Source organism: Procambarus clarkii, chromosome 58 (genome assembly GCF_040958095.1).
Source record: "Procambarus clarkii isolate CNS0578487 chromosome 58, FALCON_Pclarkii_2.0, whole genome shotgun sequence".
Taxonomy (NCBI): Eukaryota; Metazoa; Arthropoda; class Malacostraca; order Decapoda; family Cambaridae; genus Procambarus; species Procambarus clarkii.
In genome coordinates this window covers 9,919,987-9,938,095 of record NC_091207.1, presented here as the reverse complement: position 1 = coordinate 9,938,095, position 18,109 = coordinate 9,919,987, and the positions used below count along the sequence as shown (strand labels likewise).

Genomic DNA, 18,109 nt, shown 5'->3' with positions numbered 1-18,109 from the left:
ACCCCTCCCCGACTGCGAGGCCGACAAGGTCGATGCTCTTCGGCAGGACTGATCGAGGTGGGGTTACCTATACCTCTTCCCGCCGGTTCACCTGTTGCTTCGGGTTCTGGCTTAGTTGGAGACTTACCAGGGGAGAGTTGTCCTGTTGGCCCCTTGGTGGCCGTCCCAGCCTTGGTTACTGGCACTGCTTGCTCTGTGTCCGAACCTTGCGACTTTTCTGCGGCTCTGCCTCATTCAGCAGATTGGTTTGGTCCAGGTATGTGGCTAGTTCGATCTTCTCTTATGATCTTCACGTCTGGTCTGCCATGGATTTATCACCATTTGTATGGTGATCAGGTGGCTTCATTGATGATGTCCCACCTGCGTGTTCCTTCTCAGTGGCAGTATGAAGTCTCCTGGCAGTTTCGTCACTTTTTGTCTCTGTCACTTTGTCAAGCAGGAGCTGCTTCTGCTTGCATTCGGGGTGGATGTTACTTCTGCTCTGTTTCACAAGCTGTCTCGTGCATTGTTTCACCTCCAGCCTGCTCATGTTCCGCCTGAGCCATCCTAGTCGTTGGACCGGATGCTCTCTTTACTCTTCGTGATTGTTTTGATAAAGCTGTTGTTTTTTTTTGCATTGGCCTCTGGAGGTCGGATCAGGGAGCTTCATGTTCTCCTCCGGCGCAGAGGTTTCTGCTCTTTCGGTCCTGGTGGTAGGTTTGTTTGTTTGCAGCCGTCTCCTTTTCTGGAGAAGAACGAGACGGCAGGCTTTCCTGAGGGGTCCTTGGGTGGTTGATGCTTGATTGGTTCGGTTGAGGGTGCATCGTGTGTTGTGTCCAGTTGCAGCTCTACATCATTATTTGTGCGCCACGGCCTTTGGGACCATGGACGCGCTTTGGGTTGACCCGGTTTCCCTTCTTCCCTGTTCCAGGGCTCGGACCTCCCAGTTCGTCTGCAGGGTTTTTAGGTCTAGCCAGCCTGCGGTCTATCCTCGTGCCCATTACGTTTGCAGATTTCTGCTTTAGCTGCTGGTTTAGGTAATATGTCTTGGGTTGACATTCGGGCGCGAGGATTTTGGAGGTCGAGCAGGGTCCTGGCTACCCATTACCTCGTTAATGTTCCTGGCCCTAGTTGGGCGTACGTCGCTTTGGATTGCAGATTGCAGCCAGTTGTCTTGACTTCAAGTTGAGGTGCGAGTGGTGGCCACCTCCTTGGTAAGTCCCTCTTTTACTTTTATGTGGTTAGGTAGCTCTGGGGAGCCAGAGGGGCTCTCCACAGAAAACCACCATTGAATGTAATGAAGCGCTATTTTCTGGGCGAGTCCCAGAGGCTCGCCAGCAACCCTTGCTCCCTCTGGTCGGCAGTTTCGCGTTTTTGACATTCAGTCTCAGAACTGAATTTGGATAGTTAGTGCGACACTCTGGAGCTGAGGAGGGGGGGGGAGCTACGCAGACAGGTGGTGCGGCGGCGGCAAGTGTGACGTCATGGTGGTTTGCCTGTTTTCAGATTGGGGAGTTCTGCTTAGCAGTTCAGCTTTTGGTAGCGATGTTTCACCAGTTGTGGTCTGTTTTGGGACGCCCTACCTTTCTGGGTGTGTAACCCAGTTGATGGTAGACATAAATGCTTCCAACCACAGGGGGGGGGTTCTATAAACCATTGCTCCTTGTGCCTCTCTGAGGGGGCTCGTGGTCCCCAGTAGACATTAGAACTCCATTCGAAGGACTGTTGCCATGGTCTAATACATGCATATCAAACAAATCTCCAGGGCCAGACGAAGTGTTTTCCAGGGTGCTTAAAGAATTCAAAGAGGAGTGTTGCGAGCCGTTGGCTGCCATATTTAACAAATCATTAGTCAGGCACAGTGCCAAAGTCATGGAAGATTGCTAATGTGGTACTAATTTTCAAGAAAGGAGATAGATCACTTGCGTCAAACTATCGGCCAATTAGCTTAATGTCTATTGTGGGAAAGTTGCTTGAATTGATAATTGCAAATACTATTCGTCTTTATCTTGAAAACATAGATTAATAATTGATTCATAACATGGTTTTACTAATGGCTGTTCATGTTTGTGATGTGTACCTTGATTTTAGCAAAGCTTTTGATACAGTGCCACGTGAAAGATTGATTAAAAAGATAGAGGCTCATTGTATTGGGGGCAGGGGGGCTATATTAAGTTGCATTAGGGCATGGCTATACCAAAGGAAACAAAGAATTAGTATAAATGGGGTTAAGTCAGGGTGGGAAAATGTTGTATAAATGATTTAGATTCAGGTTTGAGCAGCAATATTTGCAAATTTGCTAATGATACAAAAATCGAGAGGAAAAGAAGCACGGAAAAAGACTCGCTATCACTTCAAGACAATCTAAATAGGGTTTTGAAATGGTCAAAACATTGGCAGATGCAGTTTAATGCTGTGTGTGTAGCGATATCTCTTAGTGCCTGAACTAACTATCAGCTTAGTTGTACAGTTGTGGTAAACAAAACATGGAGATACTTATATATAATATGTGTATACAGTGTAATAACAGCAAAAACTATTCGTTTATTGTTTTATGAACATAATAATTGAATCACTAATATGAACACCATAATTTTGAGTATAGCGATGATTCACACATTTTATTATATAAATCTATTACACTACACACTATTGAATAATATTACTGCAAAAAACTAAGAAAAATCAATCAGAGACATTGAAATAATCAGGTAATAATATCTTTGTGGCAACTCCCACCTGACATCTCGGGTGATGCTGACCGCCTCTGACGACCGCTCTGTCAACACCCGCATTTTGCCAGACTTCCTCAGCTTATTGCGCCCAAAATATGTCACCTACTATTTTTTTTATTTTTCCTGTGCTCAGGGAATACAAATTAACATTTTTAGAAGACGAAAACAAATTTTAGATTTTTTTTTCTTGCGCACAGAGGTGTAAATCTCCTCAGGACCTCTTAGCAGCTTAACACTTTGGCGTACCCCGCGCGCCACCCCTCAACTGTGCGATTTGGGTTCCAGGGTTTCATGGGAGCGCGCGTAAATTCTGAAAAGTGTATACTCTCTTCAACTTTGTCACCTTAATTCTCGTCCTACGAGATTAAATTTGGTATCATTGTGTTCGCAATAGAATTCTCTACAGCACTAAATGCATATAAACTCCAAAAGCCCGGCTAATTACCCGCAGCAAACAGAGAAAGTGCGAACGAGTTACCCAGGAGCGCGCAAACGCGATAAAATGTTTACACTATTTTCACTCTGGTCACCTCAATTTTCGTCCTAGGTCTTTCATTTGTGTCTCAATGGGTTTGCAATAGAATTTTCTAGAGGAACATTAGCATATAAAATAAAAAACCTGGTCACGCTCCAACCGCCGACGAGTTGAAGACGGGCCACGCGTTAGCCGCGAGTGAGCACTCAGACGCCTTCCAGCTACACTCCCAATTCCCGCCATTTTCAAGCCTTTCTTTCGCAATTTTCTTCCTGGAAGGGCCTTGTTCATGATCACTATTCATCGTGGAGTAAGCGTAGATAGTTTCTAAAGCCGCAGTAAGAAATATAGCCACGGAAAATAGCCGGAATGTTCACACGTTTGAGATGCGAGGGGAGGCGACACCGGTCACAACAGTGGAGCGAAAACAATGAGCCGACGGCGTGTGCTGAGTCGCCTGTGGGCCACAAGGCACAACAAAGAAAATGGGAAGACATCGGTGCGCATTTTAAAACCAGTCCCCAAAAAATTGGATAAAAACCTGATTTTTGGTGATTATTTATAGTGGATGACGCAATGCTGCGTCATGCCCTGTCATTACCGACAGTAGACGGATGACGCAATGCTGCGTCATGCCCGTCATTACCGACAGTAAACGGATGACGCAATGCTGCGTCATGCCTGGGCGAAAGTGTTAAGGGTTAAGCTTTGTCAATCTTTCTTCATATGAAAGGTTTCTAATTTGGGGGATTATCTTTGTCATCCTAGGGTGGACACATTCTAGTGAATTTATATCCATTCTATAGTATGGCGACCAAAACTGAACTGCATAATCTAAATGGGGTCTAACCAGAGCAAGATATAGCTAAAGAACAACACCAAGTTTCTTATTACTAACACTATGATTAATAAATCTCAGTGTCCTTTTTGCCTTATTACAAACATTTATGCATTGATATTTTGGTTTTAAATTCTTACTAATCGTAACTCCCAGATCCCTTTCGCAATCCGACTTTGCAATATCAACACCATCTAGCTCGTATCTTGTAACTCCATCATCATTACCTAGCCTCAATAAATGCTAAATAATATATCATTTATTAATCTATAATTTCAAGACGAATGAAAGACTGTCATCAAGGTATGAAGACGAATGGTGTGTGCAATTATCAATTTAAGCAACTTTCCCACAATAGACATTAAGCTAATTGGCCGATAATTTGATGCAAGTGATCCATCTCCTTTCTTGAAAATTGGTACCACATTAGCAACTTTTCACGACTCTGGGACTTTGTCTGTCTAATGATTTATTAAATATGGTATTTGTCCATAAAAGGGACTACATTGTGAAAGCAGTTTATTAAAGATTACCAAAGGCATCTGATACAGGTCATAGTCATTAGACAACATGATGACCAAACCACACGTTAGAAAATGGAGAAACGATGATAGTTTCAGTCCGTCCTGGACCATTATCAAGTCGTGTGATATTATCATTATCAAGTCATCACACAACTTGATAAGGATCCACGACCGAAACGTCATCGTTTCTCCATTTTCTGATGTGTGGTTTGGTCATCATATCTTTAGCTATGTAATTGTGAGTCATCTGCTCATTAGACAATAGTAATTATACAGTAAAATCAAAATATTCTGTGGTGATAAGGAGATGTATTTATGCTTATTTACCCCTTCTCACCAGGTATTGAACCAGTCACTTATGAGGAAAAAATTAGGGAATCTTGGGTATGGAAAGAACTTTATGCTTCTCGTAATATCCGTCCATCTTTCCACAACCCTCTTGGTCTGTTTGGTGGCCTCCTCTACACTGGCCTCTTCTACATCATAGGACGAGGAAAGGAACCTTGGACACTGAAACATGGAGGTTAGCTTTGATAGTATTAAGAGCTACTGTTGAAGATTTTATATAGATATAAAATAATAATTTTTATAAAGAAAAAATCCAGCGTTGAATGAAATGAAACTATTCTTTCTTGTGGGTCGCATTGGTGGCTCCCCGAGCTAGATGCCCGATTAACACCAAGCCTAAAGCATCCCACCAGGAGCGTTTGAGTCATGAGTCACTAGAGACCAAGGACCAGAATTGGCCCCAAGGAAGTGTTAGGTTACTAGATCAACCTATCAAGAAGAAAACCAGAAGGGTAGAACGCCCTAAAACATGTAACTGGAAGATAAACATTGCCAACCTTGACTCAAACTATGTACATATTTGCTATCCAGTTCCCATCTTCTAGTTACATTCATCCACCTCCAGATGGCAGTCTGAGCAACCAGGGACTCCAGCTGGCTGCCCACTTCAGAAATGCACCACCTAAGTGTCTCCTTGAGAACCCAGGAAAGGAGATAAGGGCAGGAATGCAGAGCCATTGAAGGACCTGCCAGAAAGGCATTTAATTGCATTCAACTCACGATTTCTGGAAGGGTTTTCCTTGGTTGCTTCTTGAGGCATCTCACCACGGGCACAATGAAAATGGGTCTTGCCCAAGGAAGAGGGAAGAAGCATCCCAGAACCTAATAGGGAATGGCAGTAGAACACCTGACCCAATACCTTGCATGTCTAGCATGGACATAGAACATGCACCAAGTACCATGCCGCGACCACCTGGTTAGTACACCTGAATCTCAGCCTGCCTTTAGCTTGTGAACGTCATGGACCTGTGGATTGACTGCAAGTTGGCTGAACTTAACCACCTGGTGGACAAGCTGAGACAATTGGCCTAGGAACAAGAAACTAAGGACACTGGATTGACAAATAGTTTCACTCAGGGCAAGAAATTAAAAGTAAACCAACTGCAACTGGACAAAGTAGATGATGCACTTCTGGCTGAACAAAGACTGAATTAACCAACGGACCCCTTCAGAATCTCGCCATCTCCTTCTAAACAAAGAAGGAAGAGATGCCCACAGACAAAGAAAATGATCCAACACACAGAGGTTTGTGCCTCGGAGAGGCTGCGGGATCCAGTAAGTTCAGTAGAACTTCGGTTTCAACTCTTTTACCCTGTCGTAGCTTCAGTCGATTAAGGCAGTGTCTGGGATGCTCCCGGACGCAGGTTTGAATCCTCGTCACGGACCTTGTGGATCTGTTCAAAATGATCCAAGACCAAAAGACCAAAGTCCTTGCTTGTGAGGGAGAGCATGAAGCTCCCCAACCCTACACCCAGAAGTGAGTCAAAAAAATTCTTGAACCTAAAAAGAAAGAGGGAAACAAGAGCAGGAAAGCTCAGGTGTAGACTATGCAGGCCAGGTGATAGAAAGACACAAGAGAACTTTAGAAATGGAGACCAAATATCACTGCCAAAACACATTGGAATTGCTGCCAGAGTGACCCCCCAGACCTAAACACAGGAATGCCCGATGAGGGAAATGGCGACAGAAGCAGTTGAAGGGCAAATGAAATTTAAAGCAGACTGTCCAATTGGTTTTGAAAAGGGCAATTCTAGAGAAATCCTGACATCGCTAAGAGCAAACCCTGCCCAGCGGGTAAACCTTAGTGATGTGTTGGTTTTTCTGGGGTCTCCATTTTTGCCGTCAGTGGGACCATCCATTTCAAATCCCGTTTGCCCTTGAGCTTCTTCTGTTGCCTCTTCCTTCCTTGGGCTTTCCACTGCTCGGTTCCATGGTGCCTTCCACACCTCTCCTTGAGCTGCTGTTAGGAAACCTGAACACACATTGCCACAAGACAGATGCAAGAAGCCAAGTGAAGCTGGAGCACTGGAGGCAGAGACAGGGATGCCAAACAGAAACCTGTAATGTAGCCAATGGGGACTTTCCTCAGTTAACCACAAACTTAAACCTCACTAACTGGGAAAGAACCTAGATTCTAGGCTTGCAGACAAGCAGACTGGTTGGTAGCTCAAACTAGCCAGTCATCGAGGTAGGCCAAGTTGCGGATCCTCAACAAACGAAGATGAGAGACCATGATTCATTTCAAGCTAGCAAAGGCCCTGGGTGACAAGTTTAGCTTAAAAGAAAGAACCTTGAAGTAGTAACTGAGGTACCCCACACAAAACCCAAACCAGTCCCCGAGATGAATAAAAACATGCCAGTGAGAGTCTTGAAGGTCTAGGGACATCTTTCAGTCACTAGCCTGTGAAGTTCGGTGAGCCTCGCTGATGAGAATGGTCGTGGGGAAGGTCAAACAATGAATGAAACTGTTCAGCCCTGAGAAGTCGAGAATGAACTGAAGGTCCAGAATGAACTGAAGTCCCATTTGAGAATCAGGAACAGACTAGACATCCAACACAGTAAGGAAGTTACATTGACCACCCCAGCATCCACCTGATCCACAATGACCCTGTTGAGCAGGGAAGTAGACAGCTGAGGCAGGACCCACAATGCCATAGGTGGGGGAGGGTGGAGTTCAAGACTGCCCCCTGAGCTTCATGAGTCCATGCCTGGTTAAAGGTGCTCAACTGTACCCTCACCATGCTGTCAAAGGGCAAAGGGATGAAGTACAGAAAGGGCTGGCTGCTAGTACTGTACCACAGTGAGCAGTCTACTTTCAGAGTAGCAGGACCCCCAAAACCTAGAGCCACAGAACCTCTAACCTGACCATGAGACAGTGATGCCCAAACCCCCTGAAGGCTTCTAACCCACAGCAGGGGCAGAACCTTGCTGCAAGAAGACATGACTTGAAAGGCTGAAAATCTGCAACCACAGCTGAGGTTGCCGAGGTCAAAACCGAGGCAAACTACTCCTCCAGAAATAGTAGGGAGAAAAGAAGGCTGACGAGAAAGAAAGGGGAAATCACAGCCTCCCAGTATGCCATATAAACTGAAAAGTCATCATTTCCTCCCAAAGGAGAGAGGCAAACAACTTGAGCATCCCCACACTCACCGTAGGCAACAGGGCATCTACACCCAATACAGAAACCAAAAGTTTCAGGCCACCATGAAGCTGAACAGAAAACTGCTACTGAACAAGCCCGAGACAGAAAACAGAAGCCAGCAAGAGGGGCACCTTGTGGTCCTTCTAGATCTGTGTAACAGTGTAAGTACCGTATACACACATGTAGGTACCGAGTGTCCACATTATGGGGCAGGACAGGTAGAATTTGGGAAGAGTTGAGTGCTTTGAGACGACCTGCCCAGAAGCACCTGGAATGCTGCCCCCCTACATCATGCCACTCGAACATCTGTGTATGGCAGAAATTACACCAAGCCTGGAAAACAAAAAGGAAAGGACCTCATACCTTAACACTGAGGAAGAGAGACCCTATACTCAAAAGAAGTGAGTTCCATCGAGGTCCTGATCCTGTAACAGGAACTCATAACAAGTCCACCCGAGTGGCAGCTTGAGAATGACAAGAGGATGAAAACCTGTGCAAAAAACCTGTGTTGAATGTAATGAAACACCTCTTCCTAGTAGAGCCCTGGTGGCTTCCTGAAGCTAATCTCGCTAAGATAGTTCCTAGTCATTATATCACATTAGTCACTGGAGTTGTTTGACCTACTGGGGACCAGAGCCAGACCTGGTCCCCTTAAGAGGTAGAGAGAGCAAGTGACATTCTACCACCCCACTGGGAAAGCATCCAGAAAGTCAGTGAAGCACTACAGAGTTTCACTGCAAGGTTTGCAAAATAAGCCTCAAAACAGCCAAACAATTTAAAACAATGATCAAAACATTCAAAACTTAAGGCGAACTCGTTAGTACTGATAATTAACACCAGGTGGCCTGAAGCCCCTGCCTTCTCCCAACCCACCCAGGTCCGGTTCTGGAGTAGAGGAACTAAACACCAATGAACCGACTCAAATGGTAGGGAGGGAAGGTGTTGGGGAGCCGCCAGGGCTCCAGAAAGAGGTATTTCATTACATTCAATGTTGGTTTTCTGGGAAGCATCCTTGGTGGCTCTCTGAGGCTAACTAATCACAAAGAAGCTAAATTACAGGATTTACCAGAGATGAGAGACTATAGGTGTTAAGGTGAAGGAGAAGGCCAGCCTTACATGGCCTTCTCCTTCTCCCAAAGCAATATTAGAGTGAAAAGAGGCTGGGATATTGACTAAATACTTCCCATAATAGGGCCACTATGGCCCTATTATGGTCCACCAGGTATTAGACCACTAAAACCCCCAAGCCTGAATATTGGCTCAAGACAAGTTGGAGGAAACACATATCTTCAAAAAAAAAACTGGATAGTTTTCTTCAGAAGTGCCAGACCAACCAGGCTGAGATGGATATGTGGTCTGCGGGTTGCTCCAAGCAGCAGCTTACTGGACCAAGCTCTCACAAGTCAAGCCTGGCCCTGGCCTGAGCTTGGGGAGTAGAAAAACTTCCAGAACCCCATCCAGGTACAATTCAGGTCCAGGTACGCCAAGAGCATTGTATTTGTGAACGTCATGAGCCAAGGAATAAACATCATAAGCCAAGGAATTAACATCATGAGCGTGGAGTAGACTGCACGCTGGCTAGACTTACTAACACTGGACAACCTGGGAATGCAAGCCTTGGAACAAGAAACCAAGAAAATAGGATTAACCCAGTAAGTGTCAAGTGAGGCAGAACCAATGGAACACAGGTAGCAGCAAAGAGCTGTTACTGGACACAACAAATGATACACACCCAGCTGAAACAACCAACATTCAAGAAGTGCCGGACCAACCGAGCTGTGGTGGATATGTGGGCCTGCAGGCCACTCCAAGCAGCAGCTTACTGGACCAAGCTCTCACAAGTCAAGCCTGGCCTCGGGCTGGGCTTGGGGAGTAGAAGAACTCCCAGAACCCCATCAAGCAGGTAAGATACGCTGGCGGGCCGACCCACTAATAGAGGCGGATGCACAGAAAAACACCCAAGTTCAGACACTGGGTTTAGAACCACTGGAAATCAAGGCTGAGTTGGCAACTAAGGAGAATGACACTAGTCTTGACAGGACCCAGAGCAACAACTGAACTTGGAAAAAGTTATATAAACCCACATCACGAACCAGTCCACATAGGATGCTACATAGGATAAAAAGTGCCGGTTACATGCAGATGCTGAAGAGATCCACCTCAGGAAGTCAGAATGTCTTGCAGACCCAGTGGCAGAACGCATCATCGATGGTGCACTTCATAGTGGTAGGAGGAAATAGAGACAACCCATCTGCAAGAACACTGGGACACACCACTGACATGATCCATGCAGAGAACCAAACCCCAAGAATCCTAAAGTGGAAGGTTATCTTCATTGGAGCGTTTGGGCAACACTCCCATTAGGAGGCTTACTCGCTTGGGGTGGTCCTAGCTCTAAAGGTAAGTCGGTGGTCTGGGACTGACTGTTTTTTCTCAGGGTTGGGAGTGTTTGTTGGCTGGTGGGCACATTGTCGTCTGCATGATCCAGTTAGTTAACACGAGGCATGCCGACGTTTATCCCAGGCTGCTCATTCTCCATAGTTTAGGCTTGGGTCCTTTGTATTTGTTTTTCATAGGCATTTTGCCTGTTTTTGCTTGCGGGTTCTGCCTTTCACCTTATTAGCACTTTGGCGTACCCCACGCAGCCACCCCTCAACTGTGCGATTTGGGTCCCAGGGTTTCACAGGAGCGCGCAAAAATTCTGAAAAGTGTATACTCTCTTCAACTTTGTCACCTTAATTCTCATCCTACGAGATTAAATTTGGTATCATTGTGTTTGCAATAGAATTCTCTAGAGTTCTCTAGAATTCTCTAGAATTCTCTTCATTGCCTGAACCTCATTAATCATTAATGCTTGGGTGGTAAGGCCGTGGGTGCATCATTTGTTGTGTCCGGTTTTGGCTCGTTGCTGTTGCCTGCACACTTCGGCTTCAATGGCTGCGGATGCGCTTTGAGTTGATCCGATTTCCCTCGTTCCCTGTTCCAGGGCTTGTGTCTTCCAAGTCGTCCGCAGGATTATTAAGTCTCCAGCCTACAGTCTATCCTATTAAGTCTCCAGCCTACAGTCTATCAGCCTACAGTCTATCCTCGTTCGTGCCCATGCCATTAGGTGGTTTGTTGCATTGGCTGCCATGTTTGGCAACATGTCCTGGGCTGATATTCGGGCGCAGGTGTTTTGGAGGTCTAACGGGTCCTGGCCGCTCATTATTTGGTTAATGTTCATGCTCCTGGGCATTCCTGTGTTGCTTTGGGTCGCAGGTTGCAGCCAGTTGTCTCAACTTCATGTTGAGGAGTGTGTGGCCGCCGCCACCTGGGTTAGACCCTCTTTTCCTTATCTTTGGTTATGTAGCTCCAGGGAGCCAAAGGGGCTCCTTGCAGAAAACCAGCATTGAATATAATGAAACGTCATTTTCTGGGTGATTCCCGGATCCCTGGCCATATTCCCTCCCTCCGGTCGGCAGTTTTTTACATTGTTTGATGCTTAGCTTCTGAAGTGGAGTGCTGGGTACCTGGCAATGGGAGGGGAAGGGAGGGGAGGGCTGTGCAGATGAGTGGCGTGGCAGTGGAGTGTGACGTTTGCTTGTTTGCTTAGGATTGGAGGGAGTTCTGCCTCTCTTTTTTTTTTTTTTTTAGTTGTACTTTTCTTGCCATGTGGGGTTTGTTTTGTTATGCCTACCTTTCTGGGTGCCTAACCCCAGTCGATGGCACATAAGGAAAAACCCCAACCACAGGGGGGTTTTCAAGGGCTATTGCTCCCTGCAACCTCTCTGAGGGGGTGGCCCAGGTTCTGGCTCGTGGTTCTCAGTAGGTCGAACTCCATAGACTTATGCCCCGGTTTAATATAACACACATTAGTCCAAGAACTCCAAGGAGCCTCCGGGGCTCACCCAGAAAAATAGCGTTTCGTTACATTCAATGCTGTTTTTTTGGGGGAGTGTGGAATGGATTAATTCAATTTACATTATTTCTTATAGGAAAATTTGTTTTGAGTTATGAATTTTTGAGTTACGACCCATCTCTGGGAATGAATTAAATTTGTGAATGGAGGTAACACAGTCATATAGCACCCTCTTCTTCATCGTTGTTGCAGTAGGGAGATTTTCTCCACCAAGGTGACCAGTTGATACTTAAAATTTCGAGAGTAACGGTGCTCAAAGGAGACACATTGATATATTATTGATGGGGTTGTTTTATTTAACAATAAGTAACTTATTATTAAGACTTGTCAATTCTCTTGTTACAGGAAGTGATGCAGAAAGACTTAAGCCAGCAAATCAGTGCAAACCAATAACTTACCATAAACCAGATGGAGAAATTAGCTTTGACCTTCTGAGTTCAGTTGCACTCACTGGTACAAACCATGATCATGACCAGCCTCCTCATCTGACACTAAAAGATGACTCTGTCCCTGTAGACAACAATCATGCAGTGTTTGATGGACCAGAAGGACGCTTTTGTCCGGCAGGTTAGTTGTTGTTGAAGGTTTAGCAGGAAGTGTTGTGCCTGCACAAGTATTGTATGGAGATTATCTTCTGAAGCAGAGAGCAATAGATGAAAGGGAGGAAGACAATACAGGTAGTGGTGGAAATGAAGGAGATAAGGTAAGGAAATAAGAGAGAGAGAGACAGATAGAAGACTGAGAAATTAACCATTATCTTCTGCTTCAATTACAGTGTGTGTTTACTGTGAGGTGGTCTCTGTTCCCACTGCTGACTTAGGTGACAGGTTCTATTACAGTGTGTGTTTACTGTGTGAGGGTGGTCACTGTTCCCACTGCTGATTCAGGTGACAGGTTCTACTACAGTGTATGTTTACTGTGTGGGTGGTCACTGTTCCCACTGCTGACTCAGGTGACAGGTTCTACTACAGTGTATGTTTACTGTGTGGGTGGTCACTGTTCCCACTGCTGACTCAGGTGACAGGTTCTACTACAGTGTGTGTTTACTGTGTGAGGGTGGTCACTGTTCCCACTGCTGACTCAGGTGACAGGTTCTATTACAGTGTGTGTTTACTGTGTGTGGGTGGTCACTGTTCCCACTGCTGACTCAGGTGACAGGTTCTACTACAGTGTGTGTTTACTGTGTGGGTGGTCACTGTTCCCACTGCTGACTCAGGTGACAGGTTCTACTACAGTGTGTGTTTACTGTGAGGGTGGTCACTGTTCCCACTGCTGACTCAGGTGACAGGTTCTACTACAGTGTGTGTTTACTGTGTGGGTGGTCACTGTTCCCACTGCTGACTCAGGTGACAGGTTCTATTACAGTGTGTGTTTACTGTGTGAGGGTGGTCACTGTTCCCACTGCTGACTCAGGTGACAGGTTCTACTACAGTGTGTGTTTACTGTGGGAGAGTGGTCACTGTTCCCACTGCTGACTCGGGTGACAGGTTCTACTACAGTGTGTGTTTACTGTGTGAGGGTGGTCACTGTTCCCACTGCTGACTCAGGTGACAGGTTCTATTACAGTGTGTGTTTACTGTGGGAGAGTGGGTGGTCACTGTTCCCACTGCTGACTCAGGTGACAGGTTCTACTACAGTGTGTGTTTACTGTGTGAGGGTGGTCACTGTTCCCACTGCTGACTCCAAGTAGCAGGTTGAAGAGCAGTTTCATATGCACCAGAGTTGGCAAAACTAACTATGCACTCACAGTGCACATGCCATGTGCACAAAGGCTATCTCCCTTGGTACTGGACTAAGACCTAGCTTGTTATGTCTCTAATGAAAGCCCATTGACTTTCTCACAAGTCGAGCCTGGCCTCAGGGCCGGGCTTGGGGAGTACAAGAACCCCCAAAACCCCCATCAAACAGGTATCAAGCAGGTACCATGTGTTGACCAGCATGATGATGCTACAAGGACCATCATAGCTTTAGTCCCTAAAGAGATAAATGGCGCACAGCATTTACCAGTGTAGAAGCGAACTGCAGTCAGCCATCATCTGGTATACCTGGAGAGGGTTTCAGGAATTTGTCTACTCCCCAAACCTGGCCTGTGACCAGGCTCAACTTGTGACAACTTGGTCCAGGAGGCTGCACCAAGTTGTCACAATTTCTCACATAATTCATAGACTGTGTGGGGTCTGTGTTCTCCTATTCTGCATTCCATAATATGGCATTTATTCACATTAAGTTCCATTTGCCAAGTGGTGTTCCATTCACTTATTTTGTCCAGGTCCTCTTGAAGGGCATGGCAATCATCTAAGTTTCTTATCTTCCCAATTATCTTTGCATCATCAGCAAACATGTTCATATAATTCTGTATTCCCTCTAGTAAATTGTTTATGTAGACAATGAACATTACTGGTGCAAGAACTGAACCCTGTGGTACTCCACTTGTGACATTTCTCCAAGCCAATACATTGCCTCTAATTACTGCCCTCATTTTTCTGTCATTAGAAAATTTTTAATTTTTCATGTTTCTCAGGTTGTCGGCAGTGTTATGAAAGGTAGCCAGTCTGTAGTCTACACTCGTGCCCATGATTTACGTAAATATTCCGCTCTGACGGCTGTGTTTGGTAATATGTCCTGGGGCAATATTCGTGCACGAGTGTTTTGGAGGTCTAACAGGGTCTTGGCTACCAGGTATCTTGTTAAGGACCCTGGTTCTCTGTGGTCTTGTATTGCGTTGGGTCATTTGTTGAGGAGATCAGTCACATCTTTGTCTCAATACTTGCTGTGCTGCCATCTCCCTGGTAAGTGACACTTTTGTCCTTCTCTGTGGGTAGTTAGTTCCCTGGTAGGCCGGTAGAACTCTGCGACTGAGGACACTTAGGAGTATGGCATATATTCAGTGGGATAGCTTCAGGAAGCCACTGGGGCTCGCCCAGAAACTGGCGTTTCATTACGTTCAATGCTCGTTTTTCTCTGTGTATGATTCAAAACTTTCCTAGTTGAATGAATACTTGTATGCATTACCTTGCAGGTGTGTATGAATATGTGCCACTGGAGGTCGGTGATGGCGTCAGACTTCAGATAAACGCCCAGAACTGTATCCACTGCAAGACGTGTGATATAAAGTGCCCATCTCAGAATATTAATTGGGTAGTACCAGAGGCAGGAGGTGGACCTGCTTATGATGGCATGTGAACTGTTTACCCTGTGAGTTTATTAGTGCATTTCATTTCTGCAGAACTTACTGGTGGAGAGATTTTTGTATTCATATCAGAGAGATATTTTTTTAACATAAGCCTCTTTTTCTAATGTTTACAAAAAATGTTATTTATATAATATTCATGTTACAAGATTTTCTTCTTTTCTGAAAATTCTTTCATGTGATGACAAAACCACACATCAGAAGATGAAGAAATGACGATGTTTCGCTCCATCCTGGACCATTATTAAGTCGTATGTCGGCTTGATAATGACTTGATATATATGGACACATACGACTTGATAATCCAGGGTTGACCGAAATCTTGTTTCTTCAATTTCTGGTGTGTGGTTTGGTCATAGTATATTCAACTACGTTACTGTGACTCATCGTCTGCATCTTTCATGTGTTCAAACTTTTCCTTTTATAAATTAGGTCTGAATAAATAAAATTATAAAATTATGATAAATACTGTATTTGTTGTAATATAGATTGATTTTATTCATAATGATTTCTACAAATCATTACAGTTATGGCTGGACTGAACAGGTGTACAGCCATAAAAATGTGTTGTTAACAATTACTGGTAAAATGTATGGCCACGACATAGTGTAGCATAACAATAAAACATAGACTTGACCTAAATATACCACAAATTTGTAGCCGTTTGCATCGCTATGAATTACAAGGATCATATACAGTAATATAAATATACCGTATTTACTGTCGTATAAGACGCACACTTTTTGTTTTTAAATGATTTAAAAAAAGTGCCCTGTGTCTAATGCGGCCGTATTACGAACGGTAGACCGAGGGGCACAGGCTAGGGAGTCCGATAAGAATACTGGATAAGTTTGCTAGGCACAGAATCATTGCTAATAATAAAATATTGAAAGCAAGCCTAGTAATCATAGAATGTTATCACAAACTTTCGATACGTCGGCAGTTATGATGGAAGCTCACATCACCTTGCTCATAAACATAAACCACACCTGATATGTCATGCATTATTTAATGACTGTGTTACCTTTAAGACACATTTATTCATTATCTAAGTGAAAAATTATCCTAGAAATTTGAAAGGAATGTTCAACTTTCATCTGCCTGTCAGCCATTTGCAATAAGTGAATGACAGCATCACCAGAGTGCTGTGATGGTGTGCCACTGCCGGGAGTGCCACCCTGGTGGCCTGATGCGGCAACACAAAACATCACATCCAGAATTACAAGTTTCACATCCTGTATCGCAATTCTCTTGCCCAAAATATAAACAACTACACAACTTCAATAAATGTATGATGAAACATCCTAAAATATTTTTTTCCGCAAGATATCCTTGTAAAATAGGGTTGCATTCTATGTGAGGGTACGTCTTATATGCCGGCAAATACCGTAATTATAAGAACTATATTGAAAAATACACACTAAATGTAACAATAAATAAAATGCAAACCTATTGCAACTTGCATAATTTTGTATAAATTTTTACATGGATATTATGTATGCATTAGATTATTAAAATTCTTTGTTTTGTAACATCAATTTAAAAAACTTTGCTGACAATTACGTGACATATGTATGTTGGCAAAAAAAACAGCATTCAGTGTAATGAATCGCCATTTTCTGGATGAGCCCTGGAGTTATCAGGCTGATATGTGTTATATTAGTCTGGGGCATCAGTCAATTAGATTTCAGCCTACCGGGGCCCACGAGCCAGAACCTGGCCCCCCTCAGAGAGGCACGAGGAGCAATGGCTTATAGAAACCCTTGTGTGGTTGGGAGCATTCTATGTCTGCCATCTAATGGGTCTGGCACCCAGAAAGGCAGGCATAACAAAACAGACACCACATGGTAAGAAAATTGCAACCGAAAACCGAACAGAAAGGCAGAACTTCTCCTGCTTAAACCTTGGGAGGTGCTTAGGATTATAGCCTGCAACACCACTAGACGCAAGCAAAAAAATTCAAAATTAACTTTTCTGGGGGGGGAGCCCCGTCGGCTCCGCAGAGCTATCCAGGCTGATACAGATATATTAGCTTTCTGGCATCAGTCATTGTGCATGGAGTTCTAGGCCTACCTGGGACCAAGAGCCAGAACCTGGCCCCTCCTCAGAGAGGCACGAGGAGCAATGGCCTATAGAAACCCCCCCAGTGTGGTTGAAAGCATTATAGTGGGTAAAAATTTCCCACAGTCCCTTCCCATGTGGTGCGGGAACTCCTTGCGGCTTACCTCCTACGCAACCCGGATTATGCTTTCGTAATGGATCCGCGTGTCTTCGTGTACAAAGGTGTCATGATGTTCTGGGGTCTTCCTGGTTAGCAGACTACCCTCTCTTCTCTTTGAAGGCATGGCATACATTCTATCAATCCTGCACACTTGAGTAGTGGGAGGCTAAGACGGTGTTGTAGGTTTTCCTGGGGGTCAAATTTGAGCATCTCAATGTGTGCTTGTTCGCCCCTGCCCTTCTGCGGGATGTTGGTGTGATGCAGCTTCGAGCATCTCAATGTGTGCTTGTTCGCCCCTGCCCTTCTGCGGGATGTTGGTATGATACAGCTTCATGTGCTGGTTCTTGGCTGCATTGCTTGGGGTTGATTTGCATATGCATGGCCCTGCTGGCTTTGGCCCTGCATTTCATCTCCCTCCATGCACTGTCCATGGACTGGCTTGAGGTGGATGTGGAGGAGCTTGGGGCCACCTCTGGGTCTCGTGCGTTGCCCTCTGTGGTGCGTGCGTCATCTGCATTGTAGGAGCTGTTCACGCCGCTCCTGCGGGATGCAGTTTCACGGTTTTTTGCTTCTCAACTCGAGTGTCGGCAGGCGAGGCTCGCTTCTTCCTTAGAATCCGCTTAGGCCCTGGCTCTTAGACTGTCTTTACATTTTTGTCCATTGCTGATTGAGGACTCTGCAGTTGTGCTGTATCTGCAGGCAGCTTTGGCTAGTTGCCGTTCTATGTTGGATTTGTTGGTCCTCCGGGGGGCTCGTGGG

At 45.0% G+C, this 18,109-nt stretch overlaps 1 protein-coding gene across 1 annotated transcript in view; it reads left to right on the top strand.

Moving 5' to 3' along the window:
• Etf-QO (electron transfer flavoprotein-ubiquinone oxidoreductase) overlaps positions 1 to 18,109 on the top strand; it is a 61,884-nt gene that overhangs the window by 36,507 nt on the left and 7,268 nt on the right. The window contains exons 9-11 of the mRNA XM_045758229.2: positions 4,892 to 5,074; positions 12,285 to 12,506; positions 14,959 to 15,134. Coding sequence (XP_045614185.1) covers positions 4,892 to 5,074; positions 12,285 to 12,506; positions 14,959 to 15,122 — 569 coding nt within the window. The 3' untranslated portion in view covers positions 15,123 to 15,134. The remainder of the gene's footprint in view (positions 1 to 4,891; positions 5,075 to 12,284; positions 12,507 to 14,958; positions 15,135 to 18,109) is intronic.